The sequence below is a fragment of the Pezoporus occidentalis genome, unplaced genomic scaffold (genome assembly GCF_034315485.1).
Source record: "Pezoporus occidentalis ecotype Australia unplaced genomic scaffold, CSIRO_AGI_Poc_V1 ctg7, whole genome shotgun sequence".
Lineage (NCBI taxonomy): Eukaryota > Metazoa > Chordata > Aves > Psittaciformes > Psittacidae > Pezoporus > Pezoporus occidentalis.
Genome location: NW_026916052.1, coordinates 1,412,754 through 1,437,200, shown reverse-complemented (window position 1 = coordinate 1,437,200; position 24,447 = coordinate 1,412,754). Strand labels below are relative to the sequence as shown.

Here is a 24,447-nt window from a genome sequence, read left to right as displayed (position 1 = left end):
ATTTTTAGAGGGCCAGTCTGAAGCACTGGGGCCTTGGCTTTAGGACTGTCTCAAAGACAGGTTGGCTTCGTAAAGTCCAAGGTACCAGGGATCTAGGAGGAGTGTAGACCACGTTTCCGTTAAAAAGTTTGAGTTCAACTAAAGGTACACAAAGACCACATTTGACAAAAAAAAAAAAAAAGGGGAAAAAAGAAAAAAAAGAGAAAACTCGCACCCACTTGTCTTTATCACGGGAGTTTCCCGGGCCTCAAACAAATCCAAGGCTGTTTTCTGCCTCTCAGTTTCTCCCCTCCTCCCTCCCGCAGCTTCCTACCAGCTGAGACTCTGCAGCTGCAGCAACAACAGCCTGTCTGTGACAGCGTAACCACCACCGCGGGCTGGTTCCTACTAATTCACTAGCTTCCTTATGTTTTAACAGAGGTAGCAAATTGTGAAGGGGCTTCCCCCCCCCCCTTTTTTTATTTAACTGAAAAGACGCTGATGAATATTCATTGCTAGTCCTTCACCAAGGGCGTGGGCTTTATTTAAAGGACTGGAAGGGACCTTCAAGTTAGGGTAATACGATGGGAGATTTCTGATTCAGTTCTCTGGTCCCAAAATACATCTAAAGACTACGATTTTTTTCGCAGAAAACAGACTACATGATAGTAAAAAATAAGCCTCTCTGCCAGAAGCCCCCCAGCTTCTCACACCGGTGGCTCCGCTGGCTACCGCGGCACCCACTGCAGGGGCTCGCACTAGGGCTCCCTGGTTGACAGGGTCGCCGGCGATGTATCGGGCTTTTGAGACAACAGTTCACCGCTGCGGGTTTCCTCCCTACATGTTTAAGGCCAGCACCCGGCAGGCCGCATTCTGAGCCCGGACTTACAACACACACACCCCGCTCTGGAAGAGCGAAGAGACAAGCGAGCCCTGTCACACCTCCTGGGTCGAGCGCAGACGGTCCCCGAACAACACCCCCCGGAAAGTCCCGCCACGGCCGGGGGGCGGCTCCGGACGCACCCGCACACACACACCCGCACCACTGGACGTGCGCACCCGCACGCACACCCGCAGACAGGCGCACACGTGCGCGCACACCCCCCCTGCCCGGGGAACCGCCGGTTCCGCTCCCCCCGTCCTTGCCCCCGCTGCTGCGGGGGCACACGGGCGGTCCCGCACTCACTTTCGTCCTGCCGTTGATTTTGTAGTTGCCCAGCTTGCCGTTGCAGTGTCGGATGAGATCGTCCATGCTGTTCATGAGGAGCCGGATGGCCTGGCAGCCCGGCTCCTTGCCCTCCACCCAGGTGATCTTGTCGCCGCGGATGTCCTTGGAGGAGTCGCTCTTCTGGCTGACGAGCTGCCCGTCGGTGAAGCGGCCGGTGTGGTGCAGCGCCCGCACCTCCTCGGCCACCAGCCCGCCCAGCTCCTTGCCGAGGAAGTCGTCCACCACGCAGATGCCGTGCTTGTTCATGCAGGGCACGATGTACTCCAGCGCCAGCCGCTGCGGCACCAGCGACTTCGTCTGCCCATTGGGGCGCAGCGCTGCCCCGCCGGGCCCTGCCTGCACGCCGCCCGGGTACAGGTTCGACTTGTCCCGGTACAGCAGCACCGCCTCCCCGGAGGGCGAAGGGGACTGGGCCGCGGCCGGGGCTTCCACCTCACCAGTGGCGGCTGCGGCGGCGGCAACATGGTTGTTGGCTAGCGGGGCGGCCTCGGCGGCGGCCTCCGGCAACGGCAACACTGCGCCCTTCCCCGCCGCAGCTCCGGCCCCCGCCCGGCTGCCGCCTCCCGCCGTGGCCCCGGCGCTGTGGGCGCGGGTCGGCGGGGGATGCCCGCCGCGGGGCTCGGCAGCGCCCCCTGCTGCGGCTGCCGCTGTGCCTCCGCCGCGGCAGATGAGCTTGTGCTTCTTCCAGTCCTGGCGCTGGTGCTCCTTGCTGCAGTAGAAAGAGCTGCGGCAGCGCCCGCACCGTAGCAGGTTCTCCATCTTCCCGCACAGCTCGCAGTACTGCCGGTCCCGCTCGCTGCTGTTACTGCCGTTACTGCCGCTACCGCCGCCGCTGCTGCTGCTCTCGCCACCGCCCTGGCCGGCGCCGCCGCCGCTGTCATTAGCCATGGCGCTGGTGGTGCCGCCGCAGCCCCGCTCCGCCGCCGAGGGGTTATGTAAGGAGGCGGGCGGGAGCGGCGCTAACGCGGGCCCCCGCCCGGCCGCGCGGGGAGGGAGCGCTCACTGCATCATGGCCGCCCGGCTCCGCCGCGGCCCCCGCCGCCCTCCGCCTCCGCCGGCCCGCGGCCTCCTTCGGGCGGCCGGGCGCGGGGTTGCCGCGGGGGCCCTCGCCGCCCTCCCTGCGCCTCTAACGCCGCTAGCGCCGCCTCATCGCCGCCCCGGCGGCGGCGGCTCGGCCTGAGGGGAGAGAGCGGCGGCGGCGGGCAGCCGGCTGGCACGGTGGGGGGCCTGCTTCCGCTCCCCTCCGGCCTCTAAGCCCTGTGCGCGGGCCGGCGCGGCCGCCGCCTCTCCCCACCGCGCCTCCACCGCTGTGTCGGGCCGAGGAGGAGGTGCCACTCTCGCGGCCCGCTTTGCACGTACGCCACTTCCAGCCCGCCAGCGCTGGCGGCGCGTCAGGCGGGCGGGGCCGCGCCGCGAGGCGGGCGGGGCCGGGCCGGGCTGCACCGCACCGCGCAGAGCCGGGGAAGGCCGCGGCGTGCTGAGGGGCCGGTCTGCGGCTCCGCACCGCAGCAAACGCGGAACCCGGCTCCGAGCACACGGACAGGCTTCAGGCTGTGACCAGGCGGCCTCTACTGGGGAGACCTCGGTTCGGCGGGAGGGCGGCCGGGCGGAAACAGCCACCGAGCAGTGGGGCCTCCCGGGCTGCCGCGGACCCACGCCGCCAGGGACGGGGAGAAGCTTTGCTGAGGGGAGTGGGAGGTCATCGATCTCGGCTGCCTGAGACATCCCCGGCGTCCCCGCGCGAGCTGTGGGTCGCTAATCCGTGGGTGCCCTTGACCCTGTCGCCAGTGTTGAGCTGTCCCCCGGGTGAGCGCAGGGATGCGGGCCCGCTGCAGGTGAGGCACGGCACCGAAGAGCAGGAGGGCGCCGGGCTGACATGGATGCTGGGTGTGTGGTCTGGAGCAACGGAGGGTGTCGGCGCACCCGGCCACAATGGAGGGCTAGAGTTAGTCACTTCCATAGGCCCCAAAATATCCCCGCCAGATGGCTGACGAAGTGGGACGAGCCCTGGTTCCCTCATAAATAACCTGGGGCTTGTGTCCCACCTAACTTTGTAATGAAAGCCAGAGTCAGGCCAGTTGAAAAAGCAAAAAGGATGAAGAAGGAGCAGGTGAGGTGGCCACTGAAACGAGGAAAGGCCAGGACTTGGAGCCAGTGCTGTGATCAACATGGCAAAGTCCCTGACAGGAAAAAGGAAGCTGGTTTTGGCAGAGCAGTGCTGGTGGAGAGACAAAGGTCCCAGCGCAGTCACGTCAGCTGTCAGAAGCTGTCTGAGGATCTGGGCTCTTCTGAGGTGATACGTAATTTCCAGCCGATCCTGAAATCATGTTTTAGCTTGCTTGTGATAGATGTTAGGGAAGTGGAGTGCATTGTGCAATTTGCCGTGATGCAGAGCAATATGGTGGTCGGTGCCTTGGAGCCACGTGGTAAACTGGAGCAAGGTTCTGCCCCCCCCTTGGAAAGCCATTTGGTGAACAGACAGCAAGTGTTGGCTCCGTGGGTTGGGCTGACGAGAGGCAGTGGCTGCAGCTGGTGTGTACTGCCTGTAAGTTAAGCAAATCATGAAGTCCAAGGAGTGTCAAATACTTGATCCAGTATACACTTGTGAGGACAGAAAGGTGAAAGCAATCTTCTGGGTGGTAACCCATAGGCTGAAGCAGGGTTTTGTGTGATTCTAGATAAATCAGTTTTTAATTTGTCACTATAGAAGAAGAAGAGTAATGCTTTTGCTCCTCCCAGGCTGGTGTGAGGCTTAGGACTGTAATATACTTGTGTTATAGTGAGATGGCTTTATGTACACAGCTAAAATGGTTTGGTTCTTATCATCTCTGCATAGAATTGGATTTAAAATAAACTGACATAGCGATAGGACTTGGAGGAATGTTAGGCACTGCATGTACTATGTGAAGGATGTAAAAGGAGAAACAAAGGGTGCCAATGCTACAAATGCATGTGGTACAGGCAGAAAATGAGAAGGAAGACCAGGATGAGTTATTAGACAAAAGGAGTACTAAGAGGACAAGGTCATGAAAGCCCAAAGGATGAGATTTCAAGGTGAACGTGATCAGCAAGCTCCAAGGATGCATTAAAAAAACACACACACACAAAAAAATGAACTGGAAAAGCTGGGAACTAAAACCCAATAGAGTTGCAGTTTAGTAATTTCTCTGTTTATTGCTCTTGGAGGAAAATACAGCAGTAGAAGCAGAAGGAGGTGAGTTAAAAACAAGTTTTAAGCCCAGAGCATGAAGTGGACAGATTTTTAATCTAAATTTAATGAGAGTTGTTCTTTAACTATAGGTAGATGAGGTATGTCAGAAATAGCTAGGCATCTCTCCAACTTGCTTTAAACTGATACAAATGCAACTGAATTCCTTGGACTTTCAGCATTGTTAAACTGGGCTAAATGAGAAGAGAGTTATTTTCACAAACTTCAGAAATGCAAACAATAACTTCCTGCCACAAAGAAACTGAAGAGTTAAAGACTTTTCGCATTCGATGCATATTCCTTCAGCAAACATAGCGGAGATGAAGGTCACAGACTTGAAACTCAATAATCCAGCTACGGAACAAATAAGAAAAGCACCAAGGTACAAATATGGTGCCTGGCTAAATCCTAATGATAGTTATTAATTCATGGGCTGATTTGGCTTCAAAAGTCTTTTGTTCTTTCCCTCTCTTTCCCACATGTCATTTGGGATACAATTAATGGTCTTGGTCTCAGCTTTTACTAAGTTTTAAGTTCTGCTAATGTGCTGAGCTACTTCAGGTTGTCTTGACAGACTGTTCCCCAGTGTGGTCAACAATTACCGAGTTCAACAAAACCCATCTTCAGGTATATGAAGCATATATTTTATGATTGCAGCACTTTGCCTGCAGCACAAAACAATTTAATGAAGGTTGTGGCCCAGCAACAAAGCTGCAGAAAAGAGACAAAGCTGCAGAAGAGTGGTGGTGGTAAGGAAACTCTGGAAGACAATGACTATTTATATTACAATATTGTCTACAACATGCAAGAAATGTTTTCCAAGCATATAAAGACTCTATTCATTAACAAAGAGTTTGTTCCTTAGCATACAGCGTAAGGACAAAGCACCACAAAAAAGCGACATATGGTATACAAAACAAAATGACCACCATGATCGTTGCCAAAACTGAGGGGGAAGGGACTTCCTCCTCTTTCTTCTCTAGTTACTCTTCACTTGCTAACGTAGTATTTCCAAGATAGCCAGTTCCTTGTCTGTGTCAGTGAATGTTGGAAAAGGACTTGACTGGTGACTAGGTAATGATGGAACAGATTGCTTTGCAAAAGAGTGCACATGGAAAGTCTTCAAAGTAATACCAGTCACGATGAGGATGTTGTGGAATAAATTTAATGCAAGGTCATAGTTTTTTGTCACCACTTAGATATGGATCTGATCTGTTTATTAGAATTAAAAAAAAAAAAGGTTGGTCAATGAATAACTTTCCTGTTTTCATTAAGCAGTAATAATGGCTGCATTTATACCATGTGTTGTGTATTTCATGTACTGCAGCAGTAAGGTTGTATAAGCAACCAAAAAATAATCTTTGAAGCCCGAGGAGAAGGGGGAATGCAGGATAACAAGAGTAGTTTGTTTCACAGAACAAAATTAGCCTAGAAATTAAATAAAAAGTCTTATCCTCAGATAGTTTAGAACAGGAAAAAAGTCCCTGGGATTCCAAGCTCAGTTTTTCACTGCTGCCAGAAGGCCCTTGGAAGCTACACATGCTCCTGAGGTTGGTGGAAGTGTAAAGCCTCAGTCAGAGAGTTGTGTGTCCAGAGCAGCACCACAAAATTCAAAACTTGGGGGCTTGTAGCATTTGCTCTCCCCCCCCCCCCCCCCCCCCCCCGACCCCACTCTACTGTGTTCTTCAGCCTGACTGCTCTTACTCTGCTTAAACCATTATTCATGATCTCGGTGACATTTTTCAAGCTTGCTTTTCATACTAGCAAGTGAACTGTAACAGGTTTGCAGCTTTTCCAAATAAAACTAGAGAACTGGTTTGTGTGAGTTGCATTCTCTGTTGAACTCACTTCCTTTCTAATCAGGACAAACTGTACAAAGTACATCCACAAGGCTATGCAAATGCTCCTTTGTTGAATGCATGCTCTTTTCCTGAGGTGCAGAAAGGGTCATTGTCTCCCAGATCATCTCCCAGATACCTCCCCTGCCACTGTAGCTGCAAAAGGAGGAAAGGGTCACCCAGTAGAGGTGATTAGGAAGATGCAGAGATTGACTGGCTCTGCTAGCGCCACCATGACAGAGCGCATGACCCAGGGAGCACATGACCCAAGGTCTTGTCAAGTCCCTCTGTGGCCAGGACGAGCTGAATCCCAGCAGTTTTCAAGATCGAGGCTTCGGGTCTCTGCTGTGCCAAGAGCTTGATACTCTCCCTGTCACAGCATGAAGTGGCACACAGCCCTCAGGACAATCAGGCTCAGAGCCCTGAAACTAATCCCCAGTACCCTGGATCTCCTCCTATCCCACTTAGTGCTTGTTGATGCTGTTGTGGAGTTGCCCTAAAAGTTTTTGCTGAAATTACAATAATAGAATAATTTGGTGGTTTATCACTGAATATCATAATGGTGTAGTGTTTACAGAAAAAAAAAACACCTTTCATTATAATCTGAGATTATAAGGGTTGGGCTAAATTATAAAGAGAAGTATTCTCAATTACTTTGTGTAAACTTGTGTTTAATATTATGTTTAATATTGTGGGATTCCTCCAGGCTCTTCAACTAAAGTTGTTTTTGCTGTCCCTAAATCTGTCTGAAATTATATGCATTTGCTTCTCTGGGAATATAGCCTATTTTTATTACACCAAAAATATGGTTGGGGTTGATCCAGAGAGATTTGCACATTAAAATGTTTAACTACTTTCATGAGTATTATGTTAAGGAAAAAATGAATTATGCTAGTGAAGTACAAGACAATGTCCTTTTATTCTATTTAAGTGAAAATGCTGCTACCAGATGTCCGTATCTGTAAAGCGATGGAAATGTAGCCCAGCTTAGAAAATGCTCCTAACTGACTCATTCCAGTTTTGTCCTCATTTTAAACTTTGTACCATGGAAAGTTCAAAAGCTTTTTCCACATTGATTGTGAGGTTTCTCCAGAGGGAGTATTTCTGGCTTTGGTTACAAGAGAACTCCCTCTCTTGCTAAAGATTGTCAATTATGTACATTTTTGGCCTCTAGCTTAAGCAAGCCAGGAGGCCCTCAGGGTGCTTAAAGTCCAGCTATGGACAGAAAGTTGTTTTTAAAGAACACTATTTGGAATCCACATACTGACACGGTGATAAGCACTTTTTGGAAGAAAAAAAAAAAGAGATTTTCGTCTGTATGTACCTCAAATTTGTCTGAACCGCTCCAGAACTGCACTCGGTTTCAGTGCAGACAAGTCTTCTAGCATGAGAACAAGAGACTCAAATATAAAGAAAGTCTCTCCAGTGCTTTGCAGGGCCATAATCATAACATGACCTTTTCACTTTGCATCTGATATGTACTTCCTGCCCCTGTGTCATCATGATTCAGCATTTTGACATGCTGAAAGATCATCAAGGTGGAAACAATGCCGAGCAGTGTTAAGATGGTGTGGCCTGCCATGATTATTTTGCACGTACCTGATGCATTGCACATCGTATTTTCTCTTTCCTGGTCTTTCAGCTGCCAGGCACGTAGTGCTCTCCTCTGTCAGTGCCTGTCCTTGTATTCAGGAAAGAAAACAGCCCTGGACCGTGGGCAAGAAGGACAGTTTACTCTGTGTTCCTTGGTTTGGGAAGCTTGAGAGCACCTCAGCTTATGCATTACAATATATCCAGCTATTTAATGAGTTACAGTCTCAACTTTTTTCTTCCTCAGAACCTAGAAACTGTTACCCGGAGCTCAAGAACTGTCCCTGACGCCATAAAGATGTATCCATTAGAAGACTGGACATTTTATCTCTGGGTGAAGTAGTTTCTTTTGCATCTCTTCAGTTGACTAGCACAATTTCTGGTATCACTAAATTCCTTTTCTCATTGAGGCAGTTTTACCAGTAAAAGAGATTGTAAGAGGACAGTGAGCTTAAAACATTTGCTGCTATGAAACAAGAAACCTGCCACAGTAATTTAAGAGAGGAAGGAAAAGGTAATAGTGGGGGAGTTTTGGAGCTGATAAAAGCCACCAGGTGTCATTCATCAGTAATACTTTTTTTTTTTTTTTTTTGATGAGGCAATTTCTGGAGAAGAATGGGTGCAGGCTTCATTTTTGTTTGTTTTCCTAGTGAACAATGGTGGCCTCCCCTTTTCTTGAACAATAGGGGTACAATACTGCAGTTCACGTTTTGTTAAACTATCAAGATAGCACATCTGTCCTGAAGAGCTCACCTTTGCCAGGCCTGGCTACAGGCACACACAAGCATTGTGAGCCTGAACCCTGAAGAGCCACTGCAATCTAGGTGGACTCAGTGTAGCTCAGCACCGTGTTCTGCACTCCCCGTTCCCCTTTCTGCCAGGGCAGTACCTGTGTGTTCCCATGCACCCCTCTGATGCCTATCAAGGTGCAACATCCCATTGCTCTCCTGCCATTGCCCCCCTCAGTGTTTCCCTCATCACAAGGGCTTTGTGATGCCTTTTCTTGCATTCCTATTGTTATCTAAGTCACAGGCTTTTACTCCATACCCTTCTGTTTGGTTCTTGTGCTTTCTGCAACACTTTCTTTGGTTGTGCTGCATTTAAGTCACAGTGTTGTGTTGCTGGCCACCAGTAGGGGTGGTTCGGCTCCCTCCAGCACCATGCTCCTTAGCACCACGCTTCTCAAACCCTTTGGTGAGTCAGTTCAAGAGAATAGTTTTCTGTTGGATTAACAAGTTGGATTGGCTTACTTAGTGGTTTGATGTGGTGCAAGAGAGGGTGTGGACCAGCCGGGCCAGGAGTCAGGGAGGAAAAAGCAGGACCACCCAAGTCAGGACGGTAAGCTGACTCAGTCATGTCATGTAACTTCAGCCACATTTACCTCATATTATATAACTTGACCCAATTCTACTTTCTCCCTAACTGAGAGAGAAGTCTTTCCTTTCAAATCTGTATTAAGAGAATTAGCAGATCCAAAGTGCAGGATATTCTATACCAAGCTAGGATAATGCCTACCATCACCTGATTCTGGCATTTAAGGATATGAGGAAAGGAGGTTTAGTTTATTGACTCTGAACAGCATGCAAGGGACTCACATTTGTAAGTTGTTGGGGTTTTTTTCTTTCCAGTTTTTAGAATTGAAAAGGTTCTGTCTGTTGGTCAAAATAGTTCTTAAGATTTTAGAAGTGAACAAATGTCTTACTAAAAATCGTGGTATCGCTGCACACTCATTATAATGGTGTTCTGTGTCTTCTTGTTTCCTCCACTAACAAGTACCTCTCTCTGTGCAAATACTCTAATACTAGAGTAAAATATTTCAGCATCTTATAAAGCACTTCCCAAGCAACTTCTACCGAGGACAGATATTTACTGAACCAGGAATGCTAGCAGTGGATATATAATAATTTAAATTCCTGTATTAGTATGACTGAATTGTGTGTTCCACCTGCATGATCTGAACTGACACTATTGGTTTCATGTACTTTGATGGATATTCAGATGGCACAACACTGTTAATGAATCCAGTAAAACATAATGCTGGAATTGTACGCTGGAGAGCTTTCACAAAACACTACCTAAATATTAGGTCCTGGAAAATTAAACTTACCAGAAGTTCATGCAAGCACAAAGCTAAATACAAATTATTAACATCTTTGGTGTGTTCTTTGAGTGATAGTACGTGCTACAGAGCTGTAATTAGGGCTGGGTTGCGTGAGTCTTGCTATCATGCTGCATCAACTTGTCACTGTTAGAACTGCTACCCCTGAACCTGTTCCTTGCTCACCCAGCCAGCTAATTAGTGACCTAGTGATAAGGTGGCATTTATTAGTACTAGAAGAAATTGCCTTTCATTTTTATGCAGAAGCAAAAAACAGGTCAGCAAGCAATTTACACATTCTTCATCCACCCACAGTGCAATGGACAATTATAATGCTTATCTTGTCAGGAGGTGGATTTCACTTTTTTCCCTTACTGTTTCATTAGGCTTACATTTTCTCCCTGGCATTATTCTCTATCTTTTAGTTGTTATTGGTTGGTTGTGTCTTTTTTTGTTGTTGTTGGTTGGTTTGTTGGTTTGGGGGGGGAGGGGAGGGTCTAATCTCGGACTGTGTCTAGTGCTAGGACCCTGTTCAGGAGTTTTCATTAAAAAAACAGATTCCTGAAAGGGTTCCTCAGTTTACAGTTTCCTCACTGTGTTGTAGAGTTTGAACTGGAGGAAGGGATAGTCAGAGAACAGATGACTCTGTCCTCACCTATTTACCAAATGGTACACGTTGTTGAAATTTGGATGGGAGGTGATGCTCCTGCCTTGTGCAAACATACCCTCCAATAAAAGCCATGTGCTGTGTGTAAAAGTAGTGAAGTGTTTGCTGCTTTGCTTTTCTTTTTCTTTTTTTCTTTTTTTTGAACAGCAATTTACCAATTGCGAGGCCAAACATGGCTGCTCATAGCCACACAAAGACTCGTGTTTGTGAATATGCCTATTCTGCGTACCCAGCCTGGCTCCTACCTTATTTTCGCTAGGATGACCATTCCTCCTCTACGTTAACATATATTCTGTATTTAATCTGTGACATGTGTAAAAGAAATGCTGAATTGTATCTTTGTGGAGCAACACTCAGCAGTGCATTTGTTAGTGGAACTTTATTTTGAATTTAAAAATACCAGCTTCAAGAGACTGGATCTTTTAAGAAAAAGAAAAACCAGCACAAAGCTGAAAAACAGTTCTCTCTCTGTTATCTCAAAATAGCACTGAATTGCAGACCTAGGATAAAAATCAATTGAGAACGTGTGCTCACGTTCGAGAATCTGCCTCAAGCCTCTGATTTTGCATTTGTAATCCAGATATGGATGAGGCATGTTGGGAAGAAAACTTCTTCAAAGCTTCATAAATGTCAGTGTATAACATCAAATAGTTGCCTGGTGCACAATGTATTTTACTGCAAAGGTTTACTGAATGCTAGCCAAAGCTATGAAGCAAGGTGCAGGCTCGTTTCCCTTTGCAAGCCTTCAAAGCAGCTAGATGGGAGCCCTTCCAGAAAGCTCTCTGGAAACTTTCATCTAGCCTCAGCGCTCTATAAATAGAGGAGGTCTTCATTCCCGAGGAGGTTTTGCAATGCTGTTCTGCAGGGGAATGCCGAGCTCCAATGGAAGCGGAAGGAGGGTTATGGAGTGTCATGGTGGGACTGGGAAGGGGAATGGGATCTCCTTGAATGTGAGATAAGGTCTGCAGCAGATTGAGAGGAGAATAATTAAGATGAAATGCTCTTCCTGAAAACGTGTATGCAAGGAGAAATTCCCTTAGATCCTACACTGAAAATACTGCCAGGAGAGTGGAAAATGCAGCCACACTGACTGTCAACTGAAATGACAAAGAAATATATATTATTTCCTCCAGCAGTCGAAAAACACACCTGAAGAGATCATTCACCCTCCAGAATGAATGGAGAAATAGTTTCAGTGGGATCAGTGAAAACAGTAGTAAATGCTGCTAGAATTACTGTAGTTTACCTCATAGAAATTTAATTGCCCTAATGGACTGTGATGAGTGACATGATATATGACACAGCAATCACAAACATAACCCTGGAGTAAGTCTCAAGAGCAACACACTTGGAATTTTGTTCCTAAAAAAAATGTGCAAATATAGAAGAAAACCTGCTGACTGCTACAGAAGCCAGAAAAATCTGTCCTAACATATGTCCCTTGATTGTGTCAGCAGATTAAAAAGCATCGTCTTCCAAAATGTAGCTACCGTGTATTTCTCAAGATTTACCTACAGTGTAAAGGTGGGGCAAAAATTTTGTTGGGGTCAAGCTTCATGCATTGTTTTCAAACAAAATTACTTTTAAAATGGGACTGAAAAAGGAAATTTCACTCTGATTTCTGATAGCTCGGCCTCATGGTAATATCACAGTCTTGGTTACTGTACACTTGAAAGAGGAATGCTCCATTGCCGGTTTGATTATTTTGTGGGGAAAAAAAATCACAAAATATAAAAAAGAGGCTTGATTCTGACTAACCACAGTAATTTGGAGCCAACCAAGCTAATTTGGGAGACAACATTCTGTCTGCAGAAGAATGAAAAATGAAAGCAAACCATTTTCCTGCTCACAGACTGCATATTGAACACACTGAGCTATAGATAAGTTACCATTTGATCTCAAAGACCTTTGATATACAGTCTTTAAATGTTTTTATTCCTGCCAGCAGAGTTTCAGAGTTAAGAGAGTTCTTTATTTTGCTGATACAAAAAGAACATGGAAATGATAATAGAGGAACACTTTGCCATTGCCCTAAGAGATTGTCATCCCTCTGCCTTTGTTACAGTGTTATCCAGATACAATTTCTTTAAAGGTGAAGGAGATGTGCTTTCTGTGCCAGAACAGTGCTTACTTCTTTCAGAATGCTGAGGTTTTATGGTAGAGTTTTAAAATAAGAACAATCTGATCTTAGATGGGCTAGAACATATGATACAATGTGCTAATTATAAGGTAAATTACAAGGAAATAAAAACAAAAACAAAAACATAAGTGATGACGAATTCCTGGCTTTTAAGTACACCATGACAAACCATGTACAGATGGGAAGGGAATTCGAACAGTGGCATGCATTAGCTCCCAAGCACTTCCCTTTGCTTTTTGATTCCAGTGAGCAAAATGATCCTAGACTATCCTAACCGGCTTCAATTGAATTGTCTACTGCTGCAATCTCAAAGGCCAGAGTGGAAAGAGTTTTCTTCATGTAAACAGGTGTAAAGGAAAAGAGCAGTCACTCCAATGTTGGTGTAATCCCTCTGAGCAGCTTCACAGAAACCTTAAGGCTGCACTGAAGAGGAGCACACATAGCTGACATGTGTTCAGTGGTTTCCAGAATACTTTCTTAATACTTTGACAATTACTGAAATACATGGTTCATAAATTGGTCTGGCTGCATGCTGTGTTGGTGTGAGAATGCCTGAGAAAGAAGGGAGAGGCCAGAACTTGTTTCCAGGTGGTTTATTGACTATTAAACTCTTACAGCCAGATAAAAGCAGCAGCAAATAACCTGATCCATGTGTTACAACACTGCACAGTCTCACCTTCTCCCTCCCTGCATCGTATTTCCTATCTAGGTCACTGCATTGTGAGGCTGTTGGTTTAACAGATAATGCTTCCACATGTTGACCCAGACGCAGTGATGACAAGCACATTTTCAGGCTATTCATGCAAATTACCAGTGTCCTGAGCCTGCTCCTGGCACGTATTTTACCTTCCTCCTTGCTGGTTTGGTGCTTGGTATGGTTTGCCCAGCCTTATGGCTGGAATGGGCTATACCAACAGCTTTGTAGATAAAGTCATCTTGCCATCAGCCTGTCAAACATAAATTCCATCACTACCTTGCAACTGCTATATAATTAAATGTTCTCCTGCTAGGCATACTCTGGTTTAATGAGTTTTATGAGTCATGGCAGCAAAAGGAAAGGAGAGTTCCCTAAAACAAGAATGGGCACAAACACCCCCTTGATAATCATCATATTTAGACAGACTAAGGTTCTTGCTTGTCCAGAGAACTGAACACTAGGTCTCCTCAGATCCCTTGTCAGAGTATCATACACTGATGCTCACTAAGGTACCTGGAGAAAGCAATTTTGCAGTTTGGAATTACTTGAAGTAGTACAGACACTTGCAAGGAAGTGGTTTGCTTTGAGTCTGTGGCATATTAGTTTGAGAGTGTTTGAGAAGGAAGGAAGAGGTGAGAACTTGCAAATTCTGTGCGCTCATAAGCTCAACCCCAAATGCATCTACCCCACAGGATTTGTATGACACGAATGAAGAGAGCATGGCCCTCTCCTTTAGATTGCCAAGGTCCAGTCAAGATCCCATAGTTTAAAGCGGCACCGAAACAATCTCTTCCTAGCTGCAAGCAATTAGGTGCATGAAAATCACTGGTGCAAGAAGGCAGCTCAGTGGCTTGGAGTTCCTCTGACCAGACTCGCCCTCTTGGTGTGGCTTGTGCCGAACACAACAAGCTATGGAAAGTAAATGTCAGCTGCATTAGCTTCTGGGCCATATCACCACAAAGGTGTGTAAGCCAATCTTTAAATTCCAGGTCTGTCATCTGAAGAGATTACAGCTCACCCAGCACTCAGGCACACACACACTCCCTGCCAGCTTTCCTTGACCTATTTACAAGCAATGAACTAGATACAGGCAGACCTTGTGCTTCAACTGCTTGAGTTAGTGCTGCTCACTTCGACTCAAGAGGGCCAAGGGAAGCATGTACAAGCAGTTTTGCTAACAAACCTGGGAGGGTGGTCATGGTTAGCAGGTGATGAGCCAGGGATGGGTAGACTGGGACATAAACCCTTCTACTACAGCTAGAAGAAGACTTGGGTCTCCAGCCTGGTTGTGGCCATATGGAACAGAATACAGGCTATGACTGCTGAAGCAGGACTTTGAGAAAGGCTATTCCTTCCCTTCTTCTCCCCATGCCATCCTAGGAGGTGTTGCAGCTTCCGCAGCAGCCTGTCTGCTCCTCCTGTGGCTGCCCTTCTCTCTCAGGACTGAGCACTATGTCTTCATGCAGAGGCTGTCCAAACCATGCTGAGCTGACTTGTGTCCCATGCTGGCAGCAACACACAGCACAAATGACAGGGCTCTGCAGTCCCTCAGATGGGACAAGGATCGGCCTCTGCTGCAGCCCCTCTGCTGTACCGTTAACTTAAGCTGTGCATCTATCTGGGTCCCATTGCAAATACCGAATTAAACCGTTAATACCCCTGAGCAGGGATGGAGGGTTAAATCAGATGAAAGATTAAAGTACCTGAGCAGGATATATGCTTAACTAAGGGCCCTGAGTCTAAAACTGAGATCCCAAATCCCCCCAGTCAGCTGGCTACACCCTGTTGGTCCTTGGCACCTGCCTGCTCAAGACCAGGACCCCAGCCTCATGTGGTGGGCATCCTAACCCACCACCAGGAGAAGAGTGGCATGTGAAGTACTGTGCAAACCTGAGGCAGGTGCCTGACCTGCAGAAAGCTGTGGGATTCACACACAGCCTGCTCCTCCTGACACAGCCAGTCCTCAGGCATTTTTTGAGGTAGCCACCAGAGTATCTGCTTGAGGTGCTGTCAGAAGGGCAATGTCTGTGAAAGCAAGAAATAGTCCATACATGAGAAGCATGGGAGTTCTGGCATACAGCACCTTCAGTTTGTACATTCAGGAAAACTGAAAAAAAAAACCAAAACCAGTAAATAAAACTGTCTGGTTGTTCTGGCTCAGGTGACTGGACACTGACACTAGGTAGTGTGAGTTAGTATACATTAATTTCCATTTCTTTGTCTTTTATAAGCTGTGAAGTTCACGCTCATATGACTTCCTCAATCTTCACAGGCTTCAGCTCTGATCTCTTTTTAAGCCTTGATATATCCATTCTATTTTTAGTCTTGCAGACTATTTTTGGATAATATCTACATGCTGTAGTCTTTTTTTAGCTAGCCTGACAGCCAAAATTGTGCCAGACTCTCCTTCTTTCATACCTTGATTGCTGCAACATCCTTTCTCTGGTTGTGAGATGCATACACATTTGTCCTGCGGTTATTTATTCCCAGGGCTGCTGCAAAACTTTTTGCTTGCTGTTTTGTCAGCCCTTTCCACTGACCTTATCTCAGCAGAAGTACTCAATTTATACAAGCCCATTTATATTGTGGGTGATGTATTTACTCTATATGTGCAGATGGACTTATTTGCACATGCACAGAGAGTGAAGTGATTTTGCTGCGCGCCAGGTTACTGCAGGAAGGAGCGCAGCCAGAGGTGTCGGTGCTACTGGGACACCACCAAGTGCAACATGCCCCTCGGGGCTCGCTGTGGATGAGCTGCAGGCCATTGAATCACTGTCAGCGGCTGTTTATTTCCATCATCACTTTTTCTGATGTCCCAAGGCCCCATTACTGTCCCATCAAGGATATGAGCCACTCCCATGATGGGCAATAGCCCAAGGAGCCCTGCGGAAAGGTGAATGCAAGATGCCAGAATAGCCCTGCCATCCCAGAGCAAATTCCTCCTGCCCACAGCCTAATTGCTGTGAGCTCCAAGTTGCCTCAAGAAACTGGTTGACAAAGAGAGGCTCTAGCCAAAGGACCTGATTTTCATTAGTATAATCTGTGATGGGCCACTCAGAAGCAATCTGCAGTCAGGTAGCTCAGAGGCCATTCTTCCCTGGTAAATCACCTGCTAGGATCCTACATAGACTCCTACTTCTTCACCAGCTCTCCTGCCTTTCTGAGATGTTCTGCGAGTTATCTGGGGGCTTATTTTAAGGAAAAGGATGGCACTGATCTGCAGTCTTCTAAGGCACATACTGTACATTTGGAAATACTCTAAAGCTGCTCTCAGCAAGCACAGATTGAGTTTTCTGATTTTAAACCATCAAACACAGCTGCTTGTCTTTGCTTTCAAAGCCTTCTGAGCCTATCTTCATTTTATTCCATGGCAAAACACAGTGTGAAATCCCACCTTCAAGGAGGTGCTCCATACTTGGGTTTTATCCCTGCAATTTTGTGCTGTCTATCACACTGCCTTTAACTTTCAGGAGATGCTCCCAGTGATGATCCAGTTCCCAAAAGTTCCTTAGACCTGTCCACAGTCAAACTGACAATGGCAAGGCTGCTGGTGTTCCATTGCCCCTTGGGCTGGCCAGGCAGTGATACCACAGTGCTACTGCATTTCTAAATGGGCATGATATTAAGTGGTATCACATATAGAAGACTGCTCAATTTCTCTGCATACTGCAAAAAAGATTAGCTAGCACTTTAGAAATAGACAAAAATAGACATATAGGCTCTGGGTTCATGCAGATGGTCATACAGAGAGCTTGGGAAACAAAGATCCCAAGCATGATAGATATAATGAAATAAAGTATTCTAGATTTTTTGGTGAATTCTGTTCTCTTACTGTTGCGCAGAATTTCCCTTGCAGGTGAGTCTAGGACATCAATCTGCTTTATTTTAAGACAGTAGTTTCTTCCCCCCCCCCCCCCATATTCTAATGTTAGTCTTTTGCAAAATATAAAAGTTTAGACATTTTAGCTTGTCTGTGGAGACAAACTAAAATAGAAAATGGTAACGTTATCAAAATGCAGAAATAATCATCCCCACCTATTGTGCAGATAGCATAAAGACATTTTATAACAGAATAGCAAATCCCAAATGAGAACTGGAAGAAATTTAGTAGTATAAGTCACCTCTCTATCATCCAAGGTAAGGCTTTTGCCAGTATAAACTGGTTTGGTTACAAAACATCACAGTTCTTAGTGCAATTATTATACTAGGAAAACTAGTAGATCCAGACTGCCTACAAAAACATGACTGCAGCAGCCACCGATATCCTGAGGACTTTTTATGCCAAAGTCAGACCAGTTGCAACTCCTGATTTCATTGAAAGTTATTTCAAGAATGACTTTGTCCCACTGGACTGGATTCCCTTTCATGACAAGAGCACAAAGTGCACCTCTATAAAGTCACACATTCCAGAAAATAGGTAAAAAGTAATCTACTTTTTTTCAATGGTTGGGGAGGGACTGTGGTGTGAAAATGAGCCATTTCTGTATTGCTGCAGGAATTCTGCCACTCCAGTAAGTATCCAGCCTCCCACCAGCATGCTGCCCTCTTTATTTTGGAGGCTTGTGACCTTTATGCGGCTCCAGGTGGCCTCTTTTTCCCTCCTAGACAGCACAGCTAGGCCTCAGAGTCAACACAACAGTTAACTAGAACTGCTTTTAGCTTGATAAATATATCTGTGTGAAGGCATTGTGGGGCATGTGTGAATCCAAGTGGGGCCAAGTTGCAGGCTGGGGCAGCCACGTGTTGGGCAGGAGGAACTTGCTCCCTCCCAGCATGTAAGCAGTGGAAACTTGCAGCACATAGGGCATGACAATGTTAATCCCTCTCAGCTACACCACTTTCCAGTCCCACGCTTTGGTTTCCAGCAGCTCTCAGGCAGCCTGGTGAGGAGCACGTTAGGTTACTTGCGAATGGACATCTTGGGGACATCCTGGGCACCTGGCCCCACACTCAGCCTGGGTTCTTACCACTTTGTGAGGCTTTTCTGAGCTCTCCTTCTATCTGTTCTGCTATGTTGCAGCTTTCCTAAGCCTGACAGAGAAATAAAAGCACCATCTTCCTTTCATCAGGATGAACAGAGCTGCTTCTGGGCCTTGTGGCAGCAAGACACAGGGAATGCTGGCATGAGTCAAGTTTGGCTTTCCCCATTGGCAAAGTAAGCAGCTGAAATGGTGGTGGCTTTGCTACATATTTTAGCTACATCAGAGCTTGGGAAGCTGAAATGGGAGGGTACAAACTAGTGTCCCTGCTCTCACCTCTGCTATTTCCCCTCCTGCAATGGTAGTAGGACAGCATACCGAACTCTTCAGGGTCTTCTGCCAGCTCCCTGTTCTATCTTGGCCATTTCATCTTCCTGTGAATGCCGTGAACCAGTCCCACTCCTGGCTATTTATCCTTGGAGTGGCAAAAGTCAGCTTTGCTGGCTCAGTGGGCAGCTCAGAGAGACACAATCAGGTGCCCTGAAGTGCAGCATAGCCAGCACCAAGCACCAGGCTTGAGCTTGGCATGTCTTGGTACCTTCGCTTATGATTAATGCCAACCTCTTTAACTTCACACTGCAGCAGCCTAGGAAAGTGCGTATAGTCAGTGACTGGTCCTTTTTTAGAGGTGCTGTTCCATTGCTAGGCTGTGTGGAGCTCTGCAGGATCAATAGTGAGGACAGCCCGCTTCACAGGCTGGCTTCTGTGGTCAGCTCAGACCTGACTTTGCATTGAACATGACTCAGTGTGTCCTTCACTGCACTGTGTAGCACTGTGTAGGCACATGCATCTGCAAAGCAGGTGCAAATCACTGTTGTTCATATGTGGGGTGGGAATGACCTTGCTCAGGTATCAGGCTCTGTCTCCTGGGGTGCTTTACCTCCATGGAGAACCAAGCCTTGGGCTTCTTTCCACTCCCCTACTTGGGTGAGGAGTTTGTTTTACTGTGTCAGGTTAGGTTTACCCAACTTCACTGCGTTAGGAGTTGCTTCCCATGCAGCTCAGCTGTTCCATCTCAGCAGTAGCTGCCTCCAGGGGAAGGGGAGAGTGGGCAGTGAAGCACGGACACCCTACAGCTGTAGGGCTCTACCTGTGTGAATGAGTTAACTGCCTTTGCCCACTTCTGCAAACTACTGCAAGGTTTATGCACTTCAGTATCTGCCCTGTATGCCTATCACTTACTTATTAAAAGCCTGATTGTTGTTCCCCTTCATCTGTTGCACCCAACTGCAGTTTATCCTAATTTGGATTTGGAAAAACCTTGTCACCCAGATTACGTTAGCAGAAGATGAAAGTAAGCAAGGAGGAAACAAGGGCAACTGCATATATTCCATGTGGGTAGATTACTTGTTCCTTTCTTGTGGAACAACTGTGGATGCTTTTCTTACTTACAGAAAAAAAAAACCTAAAAAACACCCCACCCCCCCAGACGCCCACAAAGCACACACAGAACCCCCAAACAAGCAATAAACAATCAACAATCAAACCAAACCAATAAAAAGCCCCCAACCAAACACCAAACAACCCCCAGACTTCTGACTAACACCAGGCATGCCCAGCTGTATGCACGTAGCTGAGTGATGCCCCCACAGAGCAGGGCACATTCCATTTACTTGGCTCTTTGGGATTAACTGTCCCTTTCATCAAATTGGCTTGGACTACCATTGTTGTTGATCATGCAATGCAAATCTTCTGAGAAAAACTCCTGGGCTACTGATTACAAAAGATAGTCATTTCGACAACCATCACGTGACAAAATCCAACCCCTCTATGTCGTAGGCAGTTGTTGCCATAGATAGGAACTGTTTCTTGATTACAGGCAGATATAAATATATGCATCCTTTATACTAAGCGATGTTGAACATCTAGTATAGCAAGATGAAAATCATTTATTCCACTTTGGGAAAAGAGCTCTGCCAGAACATGGGAGGATGTGCATTATCTAACATCCTACCTAACACATGGCAGCTAGGAGCAACAAGCAGGAGGAGAATTACAATGCTTCTGCGTGTGAAACACTATGACTGAAAAGCAGTAGGGTGTAGATTTACCCCCCACCTCATTCTAAATGAAGCAGCAGTGTCAGGACCACAGTTGTCCAGGGTGCTCCCCAGAGACACGGGTCAGATTGTAGGAGGGATAAATGGCTTTGTGCAGACACCTCCCTGTCTCTCCAGCACAGGAGACAGAGCTACACTCCTCACCTGGGAGGAGCCCAGCTGCAGTGAGGGAGCAGCGTGGCAGAAACACTGCCTGAAGGGAAGATACTGGTGGTTGTTTCGGGCCACAGTTAAGGAAGGGGGAATCCTAAATGACTGGCTCGTGATTCCTCAGTTGCGGGGGACAGCCACAGCCAGCAGCAGTCAGCACATACAGCAGATCCTGTTATCTCAAGCCCAGAGGTGTGCTTGCAAGGAAGGTTGTGCCGGGACAGTCCCTATGAGATAAGAACTTCCTGTGATGCCAACTCTGAAGCTACACTGATTTACACTAGGATGAAAATAGCCCTTGGAGGTTTTACACTAGTGAAAGGTCATCCAAACTAGGGCATCAGGGCCAACATATATGGGAGCAGGCAAAATAGCAGCTTTTCTCCCTATGTGCTGGAGCTCTGCACTAAAGATAGACTCCTGAGCTATTTATTGGGACAATTGTGTGTCCCCTCTGCCTAGGAACAGGTTTAACTCTGAATGATGTCACCATTAGAATAGGTATTGGACAGGCCAAGACTGTATTGTGCTCACAGAGAATGTAAAATATCCCCTGCCTTCCATAAGCTTGCTCACAGTGTGTTCCCTGTTAACACTTTCTATGTAAACAGGCCAGATCTCCTCAAATCCCATGGGACCCCTCGGTGTCAGCAGAGCTTACATCCACGTGAGCTGCACAGATGGACAAGCTCAGTGCACCTCCTTGATGCCAATGTGAGCAAGGGAAAAGTCAGCTTTTACTTTCCCAACAGACGCCGCTTTCCCAGGGGATGGACACCCTGCAGGTACCCACTCCTTGCCCCTGGCCACAGAAAGCCATTGCTAGCGAAGAGGAGGGAGAGCAGAGAGGAGGCGGCTTCAAGGAGGATTTGGAAAAGCTTCAGTTATTGCAAGGCCAGTACCATGCTGAAGAGAAAAGGTGGGTGGCTCAGTGAATCTGGCATTGCCAGCAGTGCCAAGGTGACAAAGGGCATTTTCCTGGCTGTCAGCCTCCAGCCTGGCGGAGGCGGGTGTAGCTGCACGTTAAAGCAGTGGAGGTGAAAGTGTACATTGCTATGGACACATGTAGAAAGCCAGTCCCTGGAACATGATCAGTAGCTTCAGAGGTCTGAGGTACCCCCTGTGTGTTGGTGCACTTGACAGAGCTCACAGTCCTATTGCCTGACCCACACTCTCCTCTGCCCCTTCTTCCAAGAATGAGGTTTTGAAGTTCACAAACACAAAAGAGCACTTCTGTGATGTGCTTTAGCACCTAGTCATCCACTATGGTCAACATGCTGTTTTTAAAGTAGTTGGATCCAGCAAAGATCACGTTAAACTGTTCAAAATACACATTTCTTTCCCCAGTGAGAAAGGTGGCTTGTCCACTATGGATGTGTAGCCATCACATGGATAACCAACAGTAGCTGTGTGCCTCCCCTTCCTCCTGCTCTCCCTATGATCCTGCATGCACCTTCTGGTGATTGCACTGGCACACCTGTTTTGGCTAGACCCTGGGCTTGTTCTGGTAGGTCCCCACAGACACTTGTGCAGCCCAAGGGCAGAGGCAAAAAGCCATGAAATGGCAGGGTCATTGCATGGGGGCTCAGCAACCTGCCTGCCACAGAGCGTGCTTGTTCCCTGTTGCCTTGGTGGAGGAAGCACCTGGGCTGTAGAAACGAGATGTTTAACTACTGCCTGAGATCAAAACGAAGAACACCTTTGGAAACCTGGCAAGTACTAAGCAATGCCCGGGGCAGCTGGAGAAACAGAAGAGGATTTTGTGTTTTGTGCAGCACTGTGAGAAAAGGGAGCAACCTTCCTCCAGGGCTGGGAGACAAAGGCTCAAAGATTTGCATCCCAGTCTCGCAACTGGTGAGACACCTGCTTGTGTAAGAACAGGCTCCAGGAACGCCTTCCTGGGATGCCACCAGGAGTTGCTCTGAGGACAGGAGCAGGGACAGAGATGGGAATTGATCCCTTGGAACACTGAGCCTGGCCCAGGTTGCTGCAGGCAGGCATAGGGTACAGGCTCTTTGGAAACTAAACACACCTTATACTGAAAATTGGCAACATTTGCTGCTGTCTTCCTCTATGGGAAGCCTGCTTGGTCATGCCTCTGGTAGCTAGGAACTCGCCTCTAATTTCAGGACTCAGTCTGTTGATGGCCAATTTGCACTCAAACATTTTTGGGTCAGATTGCCCTTCAGGTTAAATAGTTTGTCTTTTTCCTTCCTGTCCCCCCACAGTGTTTATGGAGAGAAATTGCAAGCTCTGTCATCATTTGCTTTGCTGAAATTCTTCCCATGTCTTACAGGACAGGCTGTCCGATCCCCATAATTTTCTGTAATTTGGAATCCCCATAATTTGGACATCTCTTCATAGCACCAGTTCCAGTGCTTTCTGGAAAATGGAGCTAACTGGAACTGTATACAGTATTCCAGATGAAGTTTATCCAGTGCCTTTTCTACAAGGCTGTTAGCATAATTTCCACCTTTTTTTCTGTCCGTTTGTCACTACAGTGATTGATTCTATTTGTATAATTTTATCTCTCAGGGATTTCTGCCTGTGATACCCATAACTTACTGAGTGCTGGCAACACCCTCCAGCTTTCTGCTGTTGACAGATTTCATCACACATCAGTCGTGTTTCACAACACTCCTGTTGGGGTTTTGGGTTGGGTTTTTTTTGTGTGTTTGTTTTGGCTTGTTTTTTGGTGTTTTGTTTTTTTTTTTTTTAATTTTTGTATATCTATATATATATAGATATATAAACTGTCAGTAAAAATATCGAAAGCTTTAAGCCTGGTCCTTGTGGAACCCCCTCATTTTAGTACGAGACCTTTACGTGACTTATCTTTTTCCCATCAGGCAGTTCCTTGCCCCTTTACAATTTGCCTACTAATCTCCATCTTCTCCAGTTTGCCTTTTAGTCACTTAAGTAGTGGCACTGAATGAAATGTTTACTGGAGTGCAACAGGTGAAACCTACCATGCTTCCTCTGCCAAAGAGATTGAGTTATCACATCTAAGACAGATAATTGCTTATTTTGGCATGATCTGGTTTTGAAAGACCCATCTTGCATCTTATCCCACTTCCCAGCTACTCATTACATGCAATTTGTAATTATTCATTCCTCTAAATTCGCTCTAAAGGTCTCAGTATGCAGTTGGCAGATATCCGGTGAAGACATATTCCATACGGTTCCTCATAAATCAGATAGGGGATTTTTGTGTGACACATCTGAATAATATGCTATGCCTACTTGTGCTTTCATCAGCTTTTAACATGGTCTATTTTTACCTCTTCACTTATCAGTCAGGTGAGTGCTTGCTCCTGGCAGATTCACTGACCTTATTCAGGACCTTCCATGCAGGCTTTATGTGTTTTCATGCAGTTTATACCTCAGTTCTCAGGCTGTGGACTGTGAATGCTTTATACCTTCAGGCTGCCAGGAGAACGGGTTGTAAAATTTGCAAAGGGCTGCTTGGCTTGGCTGACTGTAGAATACAGAATTAGTGTTTGAAAGGGAGAGCAAACCAGCCAGGGTAGCTGCAGTGTTTCTCCTTGAAGTCACGCAGGTTCTTTGAGAGCTGCAGTGTTGCAGGAGCAACTCAGGGAGCACAGGAATTTGTTTTCAGCAGAGAGATGCTTTCCCTGCCAAGCTGGCAGCAGCTAGAGGTGAAGCCTTAATAGGGAAGCACTTTCATAGTCCCTGTGCTAGGAGGTGAGTCCTCCGCCAGTGACTGAGTGACAGAATAGTGACCTTCACCTTCCTTCACCTTCTGATCCCTTTCCACCTATTTATATTTAATTTTTCCTTTCCTTGTTT

At 46.8% G+C, this 24,447-nt stretch overlaps 2 protein-coding genes across 4 annotated transcripts in view; one reads left to right on the top strand and one right to left on the bottom strand.

The window, feature by feature from the left end:
* EGLN1 (egl-9 family hypoxia inducible factor 1) overlaps window positions 1-2,261 on the bottom strand; it is a 36,212-nt gene extending 33,951 nt beyond the window's left edge. The window contains exon 1 of one of the 2 annotated variants that reach the window (XM_062641778.1): window positions 1,166-2,261. In XM_062641778.1, the coding sequence (XP_062497762.1) occupies window positions 1,166-2,095 (930 nt within the window). In that variant the 5' untranslated portion in view covers window positions 2,096-2,261. The remainder of the gene's footprint in view (window positions 1-1,165) is intronic. The other variant, XM_062641776.1, reaches the window with a different exon arrangement.
* Window positions 2,262-2,663: 402 nt separating this feature from the next.
* On the top strand, window positions 2,664-23,348 carry LOC134175635 (uncharacterized). Of its 2 annotated transcripts, XM_062641786.1 has the most exons (3): window positions 2,664-3,752; window positions 21,390-21,556; window positions 23,173-23,348. In XM_062641786.1, the coding sequence occupies exons 1-3, from the start codon at window positions 3,264-3,266 to the stop codon at window positions 23,186-23,188; spliced, it is 672 nt and encodes a 223-aa protein (XP_062497770.1). In that variant the 5' UTR covers window positions 2,664-3,263; the 3' UTR covers window positions 23,189-23,348. The 2 variants fall into 2 exon arrangements, 1 of the variants encoding a protein (XP_062497770.1); XR_009969084.1 differs by lacking the exons at window positions 21,390-21,556; window positions 23,173-23,348 and adding an exon at window positions 4,508-5,671.
* Window positions 23,349-24,447: the final 1,099 nt, after the last annotated feature.